The sequence below is a fragment of the Heliconius melpomene genome, chromosome 7, assembly GCF_056956725.1.
Source record: "Heliconius melpomene rosina isolate 202511_hmr_F chromosome 7, ASM5695672v1, whole genome shotgun sequence".
NCBI classification, from domain to species: domain Eukaryota; kingdom Metazoa; phylum Arthropoda; class Insecta; order Lepidoptera; family Nymphalidae; genus Heliconius; species Heliconius melpomene.
The window spans coordinates 1,926,146-1,944,056 of NC_140395.1; the positions used below are offsets into that span (position 1 = coordinate 1,926,146).

At 30.6% G+C, this 17,911-nt stretch overlaps 1 protein-coding gene across 34 annotated transcripts in view; it reads right to left on the bottom strand.

Moving 5' to 3' along the window:
- Hr3 (nuclear hormone receptor 3 ROR-beta) overlaps positions 1-17,911 on the bottom strand; it is a 111,872-nt gene that overhangs the window by 40,154 nt on the left and 53,807 nt on the right. For 9 of the 34 annotated variants that reach the window (XM_085188928.1, XM_085188922.1, XM_085188930.1 and 6 more), the window contains exon 1: positions 12,129-12,255. The exons of 15 other annotated variants lie outside the window; for them this stretch is intronic. Coding sequence is in view for 2 of the 19 variants with exons in the window: in XM_085188946.1 (XP_085045072.1) it covers positions 13,803-13,850 (48 nt within the window). In the remaining 17 variants the exon portion in view is untranslated. Of the gene's footprint in view, positions 1-12,039; positions 12,290-13,802; positions 13,851-17,911 lie in introns of those variants that run through there. 10 more of the 34 variants (XM_085188946.1, XM_085188945.1, XM_085188932.1 and 7 more) reach the window with 6 other exon arrangements.

The window sequence follows — 17,911 nt, forward strand, 5'->3', positions numbered from 1 at the left end:
TAATAAACTATGGTTTGGACGGTTATTAAGAGGCGCAGTTTCGAATACTTTTCGCAAAGTTTTACATGTTTTCTTAAAAAGTATAAAACCTATCCATCTATCGCTTTTTAACTGCGCATTGGATTTTAATGCGGTTTTCACTAATTCGGACAGAATGATTCTAAAGAATGGTTTATATGTATAATACAAGAATATTATGTTGAAGTACAGCTGATAATAGCGAATATTTGTAATATTATATAGAAAACATATTTTTTAAAATGGGAAATAGCGATATAGGTACCATACACTACTTGTGTAGCCCACGTGGTCGTCCAGATCACCAACGTTCTTAAGCTAAGCATTCTAGGAACGAAAGCAAATAGGGATCTATTAATTCCCTCATATCCTTAATTTACTGATGTTATGAGTACATGTATTTTCTATTTCTAGAGCCTTCAAATGAAAATAATTGATTCCCCTGATAGGGAATCGAATTCGCAACCTTCGCGTTTACAGTCACACGGTGTGCCACTGCGCCACATAGACCTCATAATAATTATTGACATTTAAATAGCTATGACACAAGGTAAACTTTCCCGGTTCAACGACCTCGGTCAGCTGATAGGGTGAGTAAATAGCGTTGTGAATTCATTACAAGGAAGTATAGAAATAATATTTTCAACTATAAAACATCACGCTGTATCCCTCAAATAGATCCCACCCAGAGAAGGCAGAAGGAGAGTAATGTTAAGATTCTATTTTTCACTATTTCGTCAATTTTGCGTATTTTGTCGCGGAACATAACGCTGTAAAAAATATTAAATGTGAATTATATATTTTTTTAAATATTTCTTTATATAAACTAGCTAAAGACCTAAATCTGAGTGCGAATTAGATTTAAATAATATAAATAGTGGAATAAGGTTAACGACTTCCTTTTGATTGCGTTGTAAAAAAAATGGGAATATGTTTCACTATACTAAATATTTTTGAAAATTCAAATTACATTTGCTCTAATAGATAAAGTGCGACGTTGAATTCAACACGTAGTGCCAAAATAAAATTATATAGACTATATACGAGAAACGTGTGAAGCTAAGAAAAAAAACCGTTTTTTTTAAATAAAGTTTTTTTTGCACACCTCAACTTAATCAGCATTTACCATGTTATTCTTATCTAATCTAACGTCAAAATACTCTCTTATCGGTCAAAGATTACTTCAATTGGCAATCTATTATGAAATATTGATTTTGGTCACATTTTTGATTGAAATATCAACTGATATGTAAAAATAATATGGGAAAAGCCTTTGGAGTGGAACGAAGAGATTTGCACAACCATCTTGTAATTCACTTCGGTGAGTGTTGCTTAACTGGATATATCAAAATTATACTAAATTATCTTAAATTTAGAGAATTATATATAAAAAAAGGTTTTTATGCTTTTTATGTGATTTTTCTCTAGTATCATTGACACTGTATTTGAAGGTCAACGGAGGTCTCCCCCTACCTCTCTTACCACTCACTCTTCCTTAATAAATGTATTTTGCTATTCTTTCATCACTCATTCTCTCGACGTGCCCAAACCACCCAAGCACGTTCTCCTTCATTCTCATTGTAACATCCTCCTTAGCATTTATTTAATTAAAAAATGAATTCTAATATACAGATACGTATTTACATATACATATATGTATGTGGTAATAATTAATTATTTATAATAACAAAAATTATCATAACCAAACAAAACGTTATTAGCATGGACTCAATTAAGGTGTGATAATGAACAGACAGTCAATATCATATGTACCACTACATTAGAGGCGATTGCGTAAGAGACACAAGCAACAATTGAAAAAAAATATATTTTTTGTTTATTCCTCATATATTATGTAGATAAGCAGATAATGTTTATTTATTAATATTTTAATTTATTCGCACTGGGACGAAGGCAAAAGCCCGGCGTTGAGTTCCGCCACGCAACACGCAATGCTAGGAAAATATCAACGAAAAGTGGGGAACGGACTGTCTATATATAGAATACTAGGTTCCCTTTTGCTTACCCTGCTATATACGGGATACAGCGTGAAGCTGTATTTTTTTTGTACTGAGCTAATATAGCTAAAATATACCATCGAAATTCACTTTTCCTTTAAAAATATATTGCGAATATCTAATTCGCTATTCTAATTCTCTAATATCTAATCTGACTAAATAACTAAAATTGACTAAAATGGCAAAGTCATGCGATAATAGAACATGGCGTAGCACACGTCTACGTCGTTTCCATGTAGAAGATTTGAATTCAAAACTGTTCAATCGTAATTACATTTTTTAAATACGATGGCGGCGTTGAGTGGCAGTACTTAACGCCGCACTTAGTATTACCAATGTGAAAAAATAAAAAAAGCTTTAATATTATCATTTCTCCGGATGAAAATCAAACCAACAACCAACGCGATTATAGTCAGATCCTGTCTCTACACTATAATGTCATTTTATAACAATTAAATAATAATTTCCTTAAAATTCGTAGCCCTTAGATAAGGGCCAAGGTCAGTGACCTGTCAAATTATTTTACATTAGTGTTTGTAAATTTTGTTTATGTGTGCGTCAATTACTCATATAGTTCGTTGGCCCAGAAAAATATTGTGAAACAATGATTATTGTAATACTAAGAACGATATTAGTTATTAGAAGGAAAATGCAAGGGCAAAGTCAAGGAATTTAGATATGTGGTGTAGTGGTGGCATTGCAGCAGCAGCATATGATAGTAGATTCGATTAAAGAAACTAATACTACTAGTATTTCCGTTTTTCGCATATAGCGGGATAGGCTAAAGTGTTAATACACTTTTTCCTCCTTTTCTATTCTCCAAGAATTTTAAAAAAGCTGAAACAGGACGGTTGTGGGTTCTATTCCCACTGGGAGAAAAGAAACATTTTCATTTCGTCGCTCTCACTGAGTTCCGCGACTAAAGAGTGTCCTGAATGACAATGTGTGGAAAACGCAGCTTATAACAAATAATGATAGAAATAAGTAAAAATCTGCCAAAGTAAATATTTTTTCTTATAAAAGTAATAATATAATATCAATACCGATGTAAATAGATAAAAAAAATTAAAAAAGTTAATTTAAACAGAGAACAGAATTTCATAAATCGCTCAATTTAATGTTACGTATGAAATTTAAACCCTCTGTCCCAAACTGTCGTTTTGAAGGTATAGATGATTTTATAGTCCCCTAAAGAAATTTGAACTCACTATCGTCGTATATAGGAAGTTCAGTATGGGAGAATATTATTTGAAACCTTTAGGTTAACCTTAACCTATACTTTATTTAACCGGCGGATACAATTCCGTCTATCATACGTTATGACCAAAAATTCTAACGCCCATAAAAACAATACTGCAATACAGGAAGCAGCACATTATTATTTTTTTACTTCAATTATATCAACAAAACATCCTTTTATACTGAATCAAAACGGAAAACAAAACTAAGGACTTTCCTTATTGTGATTTTTTAACAACGACAGCCAATAACCGTTGTAAAGATCAACGATCCTACTTCTATTTGAACCCATACTTGGACCCGAACCCTAATTGCTAACAAACTAGCGCCATCCATTATCGCAAAGCGGAACTATAGGTCAAATGTAAGGTTAACGACCCGCACAGTGATTACGCACCTTGCCGACTATTTTTAAACATAACAACAATTCAATTGGTTTTATATTTGTATAACGATATAAAACGATTTGTATATGTACATATAAATATGTCGCTTATAATATAATTCATTAATTAAACCGATTGTTTTTTAATTGTCATGGTGTCATTTAAATGTAAAAGGATTAAATACGACTGTTGCAGGCTCGTATATAATTTATAGCAGTGTTTCTTAAGATATACCTTATATGAGACGTTCAAAAGTTAAAGCGTTAGGTTCTTTTAATACACAGTGAGTCCAAGTAAGCGGATGCTAAAAGATTAAATTTCTCAAGGTTCTACTGCCAAAATGATAGAATATTCCGAATAAATGTTAGAAAGAGAACTTTAATTATTGGTGGCATCACTCGACACGTAATGTCTCGAAATTCGGACAGAAAGCGGAGAACGAACTTATCTTACTAGGTATCTAATTACTCTATGCAAGCAGAGATATCCTCTGGTTTGTGGGATACACAGCTAAAATAATAATGCAATACGACCTAAAATCAGTTAAAATATTCTTACGTTTTATTCATTTATTAAAATTTTTGTAGAAATAATAAATTCAGCAAATATATACTGAAAACCTTTAAATATTTTAATTTCTGACAATAATTTGATTTTGTAATCGAAAAATTTATCTTTACTGCTTTGGATGATATAAAATTCAGAACAGTGTAGTGTAATGTAGTGACAAATAAAAATTATATTACATTCTTTAAATGAAATACACTCTTTTTCTAATTAAACCATAAAAAATAACATTCACATTTTTTATCACATAGCGTGCCTAGTACAAAGGCACTCCGTTCTTTCCGCCCATTTCTCGACACATTACATCTTGACTAGTGGAAGCACTATTGACTTGTTACCAGGGCGAAGAAATTAAAGTAATTAATACCTAATTTGAGAGTTGGGATTGATCGAACCCACAACAATTGCGTCTACAGTTACTGCGCTACGACGGCCTCAATATCCCTCATAATCATCTTAAATGATATAATGTAATAACATATACAAATATATTAAAACGATTACGTACGCTCATGTATACTTATACTTATTTAGTATTTATGTGACTTACAACACGTAGGCTTTTCTTTCGCTGTTAACTCAACAATGTTATCAAAGTTTACATTTTTTGACAAAATTACTATAGTAAGCAAATGACGAATCGCTTAAAATTACTTTCGTAAGCAAATTGTAATTTTAAGCGATCACACGATACGTTTGTTTAATTTTTCATAGTAATTACATTTTTTTACTGAAACGTTCTAACTTTTCAGGTACTATAATGTTCTCTCTGCCCATCCTGCTATATGGGGATACAGCGTGTAGCTGAAAAAATTTACAAGTAAAATTAGTACTTCCGCGTCACATTTTTGCTAGCGCCATCTGCTATCCAATAGGCGGAACTAAAGGTCAATCTGCCAAACTAAGTTGAACGACCGTGGCGGATAACTTGTGACGCATTGATGACTTACATTTTTTATATTATTATTGGTCATTCAATATAGGTATTTATATGTGTATTTGTGCAATAAGGAAATGTTTAGTATACAAATCTTAAAATTAGTGTAAACGATTCAAATTTGAGTATAATTGACCTTATATATTTATATAAGTAGACAAATTAATCTGTATCCCGAATTTATGAGAGTAGACCGAGGACTCCTAAAATTGTGTCTCTCTCTCTCTATTTCTCATTTATCATTTCTTTCACCATGTATTAAAAACAAAAAAGTATTTGAATTATTTTTTCTGTTCTGATAGACAAAGAATGGCGTTGAATTCCCCTGTATTTTACTGAGTACGCAATGCCTTGAAAAATGTGCAAAGAAATTGAGAAAAAGAGTGTTGCCCCTACCAACCTTGCTATTTGCGGGATACAAAAAAAATACCTACTAATATCAGGTCAAGTTGAACTCATAATTTTCGTCTATAATTTAATAACTGCGCCTAGACGAATAGTCACGGTTATAAATAGTAACGTGAGATCATCAAATTAAGACAAATGGTGAATATTTTATTCTTAACCAGTTACTAATACATTTTTTATTTAAATAATTCAATTATTAATTGTTACTAGCAGTTATAAGATGATAGTCAATTCGCACCTATATGTATAGATTCTATATCTAAGTATATTTTCAATATTTCTAAAAATTACAAATATACCATACTCAGGAAGTATTTTACTTCCACATATATTACTTTTTAATTTCTAAGACTATTATCTACATGATCTCGTAAACAGTCGTCGTCGTTGGGAATTGAACCTAAATCGATGTGCTGTACAATGTCTGTCATCCACTTGGTAACGATAATCTTATAAATATAGATTTTCATCCCCGAATGAGTATTGAACCCACCACCTCGATAGCAGAGCTTAGAATGTTAATATTTGACATGTTAGCTAAAGTTGTAAGAGAATAGTAACAGAAGATTTTTTTTAAAATTCCTACCCGAACGGGAAAGACTAGAATCTTTCATAAAAGACAGACAACTCGTTTAATATATTTATCCATAGATAGAAGAGTAAATCGATATAAGCACTAAATATAATTACGCATTAAGGACAGAATAAGTTTAACTTAAGAAGCTTATTGCACTTGTCATGAACCCTTGTACAATGGGTAACGCTTATGGCTATTAAATTAACAATGTTTGAAGCAATGATCAATGTTTTATTTGTGCACTCTAAGCTTATAGAAAGTAATGATTATATAAACAAATACCACTAGACTATCACGACGTGGAGCTTGGCCACTCGACTCTGGAATTCAGTAAGCGGAAGTCAGATTACCTTAACAGTAGATCTCTCCTCCTACCCTTACAAAGTGGGATAAAACCGGAGACTATGTACCGAGTTTTGTGATCCAACACTCAAATAAAATAACATTTAAATGTGCGAAAAATTAATAATTTCTTTTTTTTCACTCCACGCCTATCCCGCTATGTGCAGGATACACCTGCACATAGCGGGATAGGCAGAGTGAACATAGGAACCACTTTTTTATAAGACATTCTATTCTCTACTTTCTGCCGAATTCTGGAGGCGTTGTGTGTTGAATAGCGCAACTCACTGCCGGACTATGCCTCGTTAACAGCGAGAAAATAAAAAAATAAAATAAAAATGAACAACAGAATGACTTATCACAAAATCGTTGTTGCCTTGTAACTTTTAAGAAGATAAATTAAATATAAATCTATAGAAAGCTGTATTGACAATTTTCTTATTCCCAAACTTATTTTAATTTAAAATAAAAACACAATATATTAAGATGTTATCTCATCGCAATATCTACTGAAGCAATAAAATAAATGATAAATTGCTTATAGCCGATAATCAATCATGTGAACATTTGAACTCGCTACCATTGTGATAAATTGGCAATGCTAGTTAAACATTACAATATGCTTAAGTCGTCGTATCTTTAGATGATTACTTAATGATGTATATACCTAAATAAGTTAAAAGAAATAACTCTAACGATGTTAACTAACATATTATATACTAGTAATTTCCTTCGTGTACTCTAGTTTTAGCATGGTAAGCAGAGGAAACCTAATGTCAAGACACTCTGTGCCGTATTCTCCACACAGTTTTTGAGACATTGCATGTTGAGCAGCGGAACTTAACTTTGTTGTTATATAGTTGAGAACTACAGTTTTACAGAAAAAGGCTTGTTCGACTTTCCAAGGCAACCTTAGCATTAGTTAAATATAGGCATGTCGTTTGTTTTTATTTATTATTTTATTTTTCAGCTTCACTGTGTATCTGGTATATAGTATGTGGCAATGAGTAACGGAAGCTGAATGAGGTATGGAGTGTCTTTACATTAGGTTCCCAGGTTCCCTCTGACTGATTAAAGCATTACTGTATACAATCTATTTAAGATTTGTAAGGCAATACTCACGAGACCTATATACAGCGTGATACAGTACAGGAAAAACAATATAATCGGTCAATGTACGATTAGCTTCTTTGCACTTTACAGTAAATGCCGATAAAAAGTGACATAATGCGTCACATTGTTAAATGGATTTGGTACACCGCCATCTAGCGTCAGGTAGAAGAACTATTTTATTTATATTATATTTTTTTTTACCTTAAAAAAATAATGTAAAAATAATATACTACAATTATGATAAATAATGTTAAAATAAAAAAACTCTTAATGTTATTATAAATAACGTATATATTTAAAAAAAATGCTATCTGATGCAGTAACTTGCCGCTAGGTGGCGCATATCAGCAATGCGCTACTGTACTTCAAGACTAAGTGTGAACGAGGAAGTAGGCAATGTAAACACGTATTAGTTACTATATGAGGCAAAATTTAGTTTCGTATACAAAAGTGTTTATGTTTACCAAAAGAAATATTTAATATTTATAATAAAAATCTATTGGAAAGTACTCAGAAATTATTTTTCTTTACCCAACAGTCTTACATTTTTTTCTTTAAATTAGAATCGAACTTACACCCCACGCAGTTACAACTATACTACTGGGTCTTACTGCGCCCAGATGGCCTTACTAAATAACAGAGTCTTTTATCCAAAAATGTAACTCAAGTATCTGTATTTAACACAAAACACCCCTCATTTTCTTTGATGTAAATTTAAAAGAGCTTCTATTTAGAGTTTCTTTTGTAAAGGCCCTTTTTAAAGTATATACATACTTATAATCAAACTGATAATATAATTCTTTAAATAAAAAAACATGTTTTTGACAATTCGTCGCAAATTACACCTATTTGAATTCCGCCTTTAACGTAGAGTAAAAAACAGAGTGTCTTAACACTAATGTTTCTTGTATGGTAATAAAAAAAACATGTTAGATGACATGAGAGATGAAATAATTATTCATATTGAAAAAATAATTATTTATATTGAAATAATTTCCCCTGCTCCGCTAGTTAGCACGCAATATCTAGAAAATTAGGGGAAAAAGGTTCCCTCTGCCTACATACACTACTATACGGGAAAACGGTAAAGCTACTTTAATAATAAATATTATATTTTTATATTAAGATTTATTAGAAGGCCGCCATATTGTTTTTTATTCATATAAAATATTCTACACAATCAAATTGTAACATTGCCAAGTCACATACAAGCGAATATGTTTTGGCATTATTAAGTAACGAACAGACAGACGTACTTTCTAATTTATTATCTATATAAATAAGGTATACAGATTTCAACGTGATATGTATTTAAATTTTACTTCTAAATATTTTTTTGGTAGGCAGAGTGAACCTAGTGAACTCTCTGTTCCACGCGCCCCACCCAAGTTCTGAAACATTGCGTGTGGAGAGGTGGAACTCGGTGCCGCGCTTCATTTTCTTACCAGATCAAGGAAAAGAAAATAACTTGTTCTTTTGAGTAGGACTCGAACCTACAACCGTCTGGTTTAGAGCACCAAAATTATTTGCACCAAATTAAGGCAAAAATTTGGGAATAAAAGTTAAAATAACCACAACACCTCGAATAGCATTAAATATTTTGAAATATGGGCAGAAATGTTAACGGACGTAGTTTATATGATCAATGAAAATGCCATCTCCAGATCGCTCTTAAGATCGATCTCAGAGGTGAGAACGATTTATTTATACGTCCCTAGGTTCCCTATGTTCCCTAGGTTCCCTATTCCATATACACGAGATGTGTAAAACTAACTAACTAACAAACTTCTATTAAGTCAGAAAGTAAGAGTTACGTTATAACAAGTAAAGCGTTACACAAGTGATGTAACAATGATATTATTGCATTTCTTATTCAATTGGGAGCCGTATTATGTGTGCGTAATTATACAGTGTGTCCTATTTTCCACAAAACAATTATAAAAAAAGTAACACTATTTATATAGAAATTGTGAATAATGGGTGAATTTTAATTAATGTATATGCAAATATATTGGAAATATTATACAAACTCTTAGTAAACCGAAAAATGTTTACTAATAAGTAAACATTTTTCGGTTTACATGATAATTATAAAAATAGAAACAAAAAAGATTATTCTATTTTTCGTTACCTTAGACATTGCTTGACTAAACCTAATCTTAAAGATAATTCAAGTATGAACAAAACTAAAAGAAACTTTCATTTATCTAAAATCGACAGACAACAGAAATAAATAAAAAAGCCCAATAAAATAACAAACAAATTTGCAATAACTAAATAATTTTGCAAAACAACTAAGGCACTTAAATTTCGTGCGACCTCAAACTTCATTGACCTCGTGCAAGGTCGCTAAGGTCAGATTAGGGCAAAGCTAGCCCAAAAACGCGGCCTGACCTGTGACCTGTGACCTATATATATTTCAAGTTTGGGGTCAATGTACCGGCATTTATTGGCTGTAGATGGCGTTGTTTTAAGTTATTTCATATGTTCATTCTATATTGATTTATTTATGTATGTTATTTAATTATTATTTTATTATATTCTTTGCATTTTAATTAATGGCACATTCTGTATATTCCAGTTTAGAAAGATAATTTGAAGTTTAAGTTCATTCTTAAGACATTGCCTAATAGAACCTAAGGTATTATAGATTTTTAGTATCCAGCATTTCGTTTTAAAGATTTTTTTTTAAATATTTTTTGTATGGAACATATAAGAAATAGCAACAAATCTAATTACAAATCACTACTCAGTTTTTTTCATACATTTTTAAATACAATAAATAAAGTAAAATAAACCACGAGACTTTAAGAACTACATATTAATGACTTTTTTAACATGTATATTTATTTTATAGTTATTGGTTATTTTAATACACAATTATATCAGCTGTCGAAATATGGAATAAAGTAACTAAAAGAAACTTCTTAAACTAGTCACATCAATCCGATTTATATAAATTACACTTATATTTTACATTGCGGAACCCAACGCTGCACTTTATCTATTATCGACGAAATATTTACATTTCAATTACTAAATATTGTTTCATCACTGTAAATACTAAACAACGTAAAATCCCATTTTTTCCGTTTTCATTGGAAATTTAGAAAATGTTCCCAGTGCTTCCAAACTTCATACGTTCCCTACATGCCAAATTTCAACTATCTAAGTCCAGTAGTTTTGTTTGTGCGTCATCTATCAATCATTCAGTAATAAAACAGTTTAATACAACTATATACATATATAGGATGTTACGAATGTAATATTTAATCACAAACTCCAGATATACTAACAGTATAATAAATAGTACATAAAATATAAAAGTTGAGAGCAAAATAAATAGTTTTATCAGCAAGTTGAAGCGTTTCTTTCATTAAGTCCCAACTTAAAAGGAAATTACTAGAGTTTTCAAGCCACGTGGCCGGGAAAATAGGCCATCTTTTATACTATTAACAATAACGCTGTCTCCCTCACACCTTTTGTTTCTTTTTATGGGTTGAAGTGAGAGAGACAACCCCCTTGTAACTAGATATCGTCCGTTTCGGGACAAGTATTGTATGAATTCTTGATTTTGAAAGTAAATGTCGGGTTTTTGTTGTTTTTTTTTTCGTTTGAATAATTTTCTATTTCTTTTACAGTATTTCTGTTAGATAATATAAAAAATATAGTCACTTTTACTGTACTAAGTTCCCCCTTGAGCCTCTATATTTATACACTACATTTTTTATTCGATCCACTAAATCAACGGAAAATCATAGTGATTTGACACTCCCTTAGCCATTTTAAAATTTATTCCACACTAAGGATAGAAAAATATTTAATTAAAAAAACGTATTAGTTTGTGTTTTCGATTGTGTGTGCGGGTTCAAGACCTGCCATATTCAAATTTTAATGTTTTCTAAACTATTTTACTATCTTATTCACTTAGTTGGAGCGGCGTTTAATTAAATTACAAAGTCTTTACAATAAAAGCTTGCATAACGTTTATATATAAAATATATGAGGTTATACGAAAATTTCGTACATATTTTATCTTATTTATGAATATATTTAAAAGAAAATATCTTTTTCACTTTTCCATACATCGTTTTGAAGCAAAGTAAGTATGACACACTGTTTCAAAATCAAATTAAACAGTCTCTTCATACACTTACATAGAATACTAGCCTCTATATTATGAAATATAGGAGATATATTCGCTTACGAAACTTATCGTTAATAGGAAACCAAGATACTATGTCTCCTATCTATTTATGCGGTTTTTTTTATTAAAAATTCACAGAAAATATGATGAACGCGGCCACTGTAGTATATTTGGGTAAATTTTAGTTGATTATTCATTTAATTTTATTTTATTTTTGGGTAGAAAATTAAATTTAAAATAAAAAAAAAGTTAACGTAATTAAAAAAAACAATTGCGTCCCATCTCACCAGTCACAAACGCATCGCCGAGTTGTGCCTTTTTTAAAAAAAGAATACGCTTAAAAAAACAATTTTTTCCAAAAAAAACTTCACGTCACTGTCACTGTCACATATTTTTTTTTAATTTATGTTATTTTTTTTTAAATATTCGCGCCTTTAATAAAGATCCGCTCACATGGATGTTGCAAGCGGGCCATCGGGGAACCAACTAGGAAAAGACAAGCCACACTACTGTACGGTTGGACTGACACTGTGTGAGTTACGCACACCTCTAACAGGTATATACTATTATAAATTATAGAAAAAAATATAGAGAAAAATCTGTTTTTATATGGAAAATAATGTTAAAAATGTTTATATTATTTATTTGATGATTAGTGGTTTATTTTTTTTAAATAAATGTTTTTATAATCTATAGGCTTAATTTTTGGTTATTTATTATCTGTGTCATGCTTTTTTTATTTATTTTTCAAATTTTCATTTAAAAAATAGCGGTTAAATGAAAAAAATGTTACGGCCTAACAACCGTTATTACATAACAGTAAGAGCGAGAACGTTGTGTAACGCAACACAGAGAAAGCTCACGTACTTTCTTTATACACATAGTTGTGTGTGTGAATTCGTTAGTGTGCGTGTTTTTCAAAATGGCCTCTCTTTTGAAAGGAATTTGGCGGGAATTTCGCTGTTATGTGAAAGATTTTTAGGTCCATTTTCCCATAAAACCTGTGTAACCTGACATCTTTTTAGAGAGTTCAACGACACGCGGTTTGGCATGTATCTGAGCCTACTTTTTTCCTAACAGAAGTCCACAAAAGACGATATTTTCACGGAACGGTAAGTAGGGCATGCGTAGTTTGGTGTTTAAAATCGATTTTTCCTCGAAATAAAAGGATAAATAGCCTTAAAGTTGTATGGAAATTTGCTTAATAAATAAATAAATTGATGAGTTGTTTTAACTAGAACTAAGTATCTAAATTGAGGGCATGCAGATAGTGAAATAAGATTGTTTCGTCTATCTATCGATAGATGGCGCTGTTGTGAAATTTTAGATAATAATGTTAAATATAAGTCTATTTTGTAATAAATTACGACCTGTGTACAAAAAATTAAATTTTTAAACTATACAATGAGTCAAATTCACAAATAATTAAAATTTCACTATCATATTTCATTTCCCGCCAAAACTTATCGAACGAATTCGGAAGTGTTCCTATCTTTGAAACTGGGTCATATTTTTTTCTTATATTTTCGCGACATATTGAGCTCGAAAATAAATTTAAATAAAAATATACCAAAAAAAGAAATGAAATATTCGCAAAGTAAAGATTATGAAAGGTTTAAATTTTAATTGAGCTTTGTCTCAAAATAGATGCTTATAATAAATTGCTATTGCATCACAGCGGAGGAAGTGAAATAACAGACATAATATTTATATAGCCGTCTCTTCCTGCCGGCATATGTGCGTCTCCTTCGCACCCGCACAAATCCCCATAAGAGAGGAAGTGGGTGATATATGTTTATCTCTTTCCCACTTATACGCAAGTGTATAAGTGCATCCCGCTCGTGCAAGGCAACAGAGTGCGTTGACCTGTCCTTGTTGCATCTGTGTGCAGCCTTGCGTTACAGTTATACGCAGTTGTTTGTATGTGTGTATGTGCATCGTAAGGGCTTGTTCACACTACGTCATAATTATGCGACGACTTTTTACATTATATTGCATAGTTCATATTTTTTAATGAGTTATTTAATATGAAAAAAAAATGTAAGCAAACCTGATGTGTGTATGTTTTTCATGATGCTGCATTGGTTTGGGATCTTACCTGTAATTAAAATGTTTTTTGTTAGCTATATGGTTTATTACATGCAAAAAATATGCTTAAAGAGAGAGAGAGAGAGAGACAGATGCTATTTAAGAACGAATTATATGTTTTGTACAGTCAACCCCATAATTTAACAATACGCCTACTTTGTGCCAGTGTCAAATATACATACATATATATTATTATTTTTTGCAAAACATTAAAAAAATAATATAATTAATATTTAAACCCTAATGTCATGTTTCACAACTAATTACACCAAACAGATCCCACCCAAAAACAAACGAAAACGCAAAAAAACAAAAGAAAGGGCAACTAAAACCTTACGCTACGGTTATAAAAAAGTTGCGTCAGAACCCATAAAAAATGTCTGCTAGGCGTCAACGAGCATTACATCACTAGTTACACTTGTGTGCTCTCACACGCACACATAGATACGTCTATCTGCACGTGTATATATGAAGTATGAACACACGTGCCACACACACACGTGCACCACCTAATCTTTTGTGGAATGTGGGTTTCATACCTTAATGAGTACTTTTAAAAGCCTGAAAAGGGAAACTCTTTTACTTGCGACCGTTTAAAAGACTTTTTTTATGTTGATTTAAATTTGTCGTTGATTTGATTTGAAAGGTGAATTAATGTTGACCTGAACTCAAATTATAATTATATGTGAGGAGAGTAGCAGTATATTAGTCGTATATAGGTTATACAGACTGGTTATATGAAATTTTAATTATATGTAAAGGGATAACGTTATTTACTAAAAAAAAATTTAAAAATAAGTACAATAACCTATATCTTTTATTATCAGTTTAAAGTTTATAATTTTTTTATGTATTAAAAAAAAATAAAAAATCGAAATGTTTATATATAAATAAAAAAAAGTGATTATTAAAATTTTATTTAACATGTTGTATAATCTGATAAAACTGAATAAGCATAATATATGTATGTTTTTTTTTCTATACAAAAAAATAGAAGATACCGAATTTCTAACATATAAGATATTCTGTTTCTCATCTATGACTCAGTACTCAGATGTCACTTTATTAAAATACTAGACTGTAATAGAACGCTTGCTTAAAACGTAAAATTGTGCGTACTTTGAACTCTACGTCTAAATTAGCACTTAAATTATATTTAACGAGCAACGGCTTTTCGTAAAAGCGAACTTTATAAGTAAAGGTAGGTTCTGGGTTCGATTCCCGATCGAGGTAATGCATAAATTATTTCATTTCCTCGATCTGGTAAAACAAAATGCGGCGTTGAATTCTATCACTCAACACGTAATGTTTAAAAAATAACGTAGAATCACTGAGTTGTTTTTGCTTGTTCTGCTAAATGCAAATTAAATTTTGAATTAAAGAATTTTTCTAAATTTATCCACATTTTTTTATATTGATAAACAGAACAAAATCTACTTTTTCCATTTTCTACAAACAACATAAAATAATTTGCAAACAAATAAATAAATATTACCCAACATAATATTCGAATCCACAACCACCCACTCCACCACCAATCTTCTAAAGTGACAGTATTTAAAAAAAAAACACTAAAAAAAATATATATTTTTCATACATCAAAAAACTGTCGCGACCATTGAAAGTTCTGAATCGAAATACTGCATTGCGGTTCTACATAAACATAATCATCTGCTGTGAGGTCTTAAAGATCAACCAGCCAGAGAGAGCCAGAGCCACTGTGAAATATTATTATGCGAGTATTGTATACAGAAATATACGTTTTTTTTTATTATTTCATTGTTATACTATTTTTGTGTAACTGTTGTTGCAATTTATATTTGTGTTATACACAAAATGTTTTAACATTTGTGTGTTTCTGTTGAAGTTCGTCTTGGTTTAGATGTAAAATTTTATTTTTTATTTTTTGTGTAATAATAAAAGACTATGTTAAATTTCATAAGTCTGTCCGTTTCAAAAACATATTTTGTAGCGGAATCGTAAAGTTAGATATAAATTTAAAAGAACAAATATTTCTAAAATGTAAATTTTCTTCATATTTACTCATCTCGTTCACAAGAAATCACCACCTCAAATGGGAATAGAACTCGCGTATATTGGGAATTGACACGTTACACTCACATCACAATTTAATCAAGTATATTTATATATAAATTACACGTCCTTTATAAAAATAATTATAAGGAAAACACTATAATAACATTTACATAATAGTAATACTAGAAACTGACCTACGCCACGTTTATGAATGCAAATATGTTAAACATAAACATATATACATATAATATATCTACATATCAACATAAATACGTATTGATATAAGTGACGTTGTACTATCGTTGTATGAGACTATGAGTCAGATTTATGTATTTATGGTTTTGTTCAATTAGTTTTACTTTGTTATTATACTCGTAACTTCCTGTTAAATGGTTGTGGATTCGATATCTGCTCAAGGAAATGGAAGAATTTAAATTAATTTCATGTTCATTTGTTACTAATTGAAGAAGAAGACAAAACGCGGTGTGAGTTCCACCATTAGATATAAAGTGAAAATAAAAAGGATTTTTCCATGAAAAATAAAAAAAGATTGGAATTAACAATCTAGCAAATTGCAATTGCATCTATTTAATTATATTTAAAATTTTAACCAACATTAAAGGAAAATAATACACAAATTTTGTGTATAACTTTGAAAAAATATACATCCCTCTACAATCCCTGTTTTTCTTAAAGCGTACGAATTTATAATTTAGCATTTCCCTTTGTAAATGTTTATTGCATCGCGTGGCCGAGTGTACTGTTACGAAGATAGCATATAGGTCACCTAAAAATAGGTTATTCGTCTCTCCTTTTTCTATTTTTAAACAGGATACACAATTATTTTGTGTAATTATTATATAAAAAAGCACTTGCATGTGTTTGTGTAATTATTTAAAAATGTTAATACATCTCGGGTTACACATAAAATGTAAAAATACTACAATCATATTTGTATGACATAATGAACGGGGCTTTTGTGAATGCATTAAGAGTAATGTACAAACAGTTATATGGACTTTAATATATATATGAGATTGATATTAATATGAATATCTGATTATAAGCTATGATAGTAGATTCGATTCTCGTTTCGTTTCGGGTTTCGTTTACTAAGTAGGTGCAGTGTTGAATTTTGCCACTCAATAGTGTTACTTGCTGTAATAAATATAAAGATTATACATATATTCTTATATATTATATTAGATAGTATAAAAGAAATACGCCATGTAAGCAACGTATTTTAATGCAGTTTTCACTAATATACCGAGTGATAGTTTATTTGCATGACACATATTACATATTTTATATTACTTTAGTCGAGGCGAGAGGGCAAGCAGAGAAAACCTAGTGTCGAGACACTCCACTCTTATCGCACCACCCAAATTGTGTTTTGTTTTTTTTTATTTTGTAATTATCTTCACTCTGTTCGCATATATCGAGGTAGACAGAGGGAACCTAATGTTAAGACCCCGTTCCCTACTGGGTAACTGTAATTAGGTTATAGTAAATTTAAACTGGTATTCGTAAGTGGCAATTTAGTTAGTTCAATTCACCATCTGGACCAAATTGCATCTCGGCGATTGGTCAACGAGTAATGTGTCAATATGTTTCATATATACGTAACAACTGCTTAAACTATACATACTTTCTATTAAATAGTGTAATTGTATTAATTTATAGTACTCACAGATGCTAATTAGTATTTAGATAACATTAAGACAGTAGTATTATTTGTAGTGAGAGATATCTGTTTTTTATTAGATAGAACAAAAATGTCAAAAATAGTCAGAATATGTCTTTTCTCCATTTTTTCTTGTCAAAGAGTGATCCTTTTTTATTATATTCTTAGTAATATTAAGACATTATTTGGATTTGAGTATAAAGTGGCGGAAAAAGAAATTTTCTTTTGTAATATTAATATTAATTACATTTACTTTAAATAAGTTCCTTGTACATTTGTGTACAGGAAGATATTATACAAAGTAACTGAGATTCAGCAACTAACTGTATACGCCCTTACAGGAATAAGGC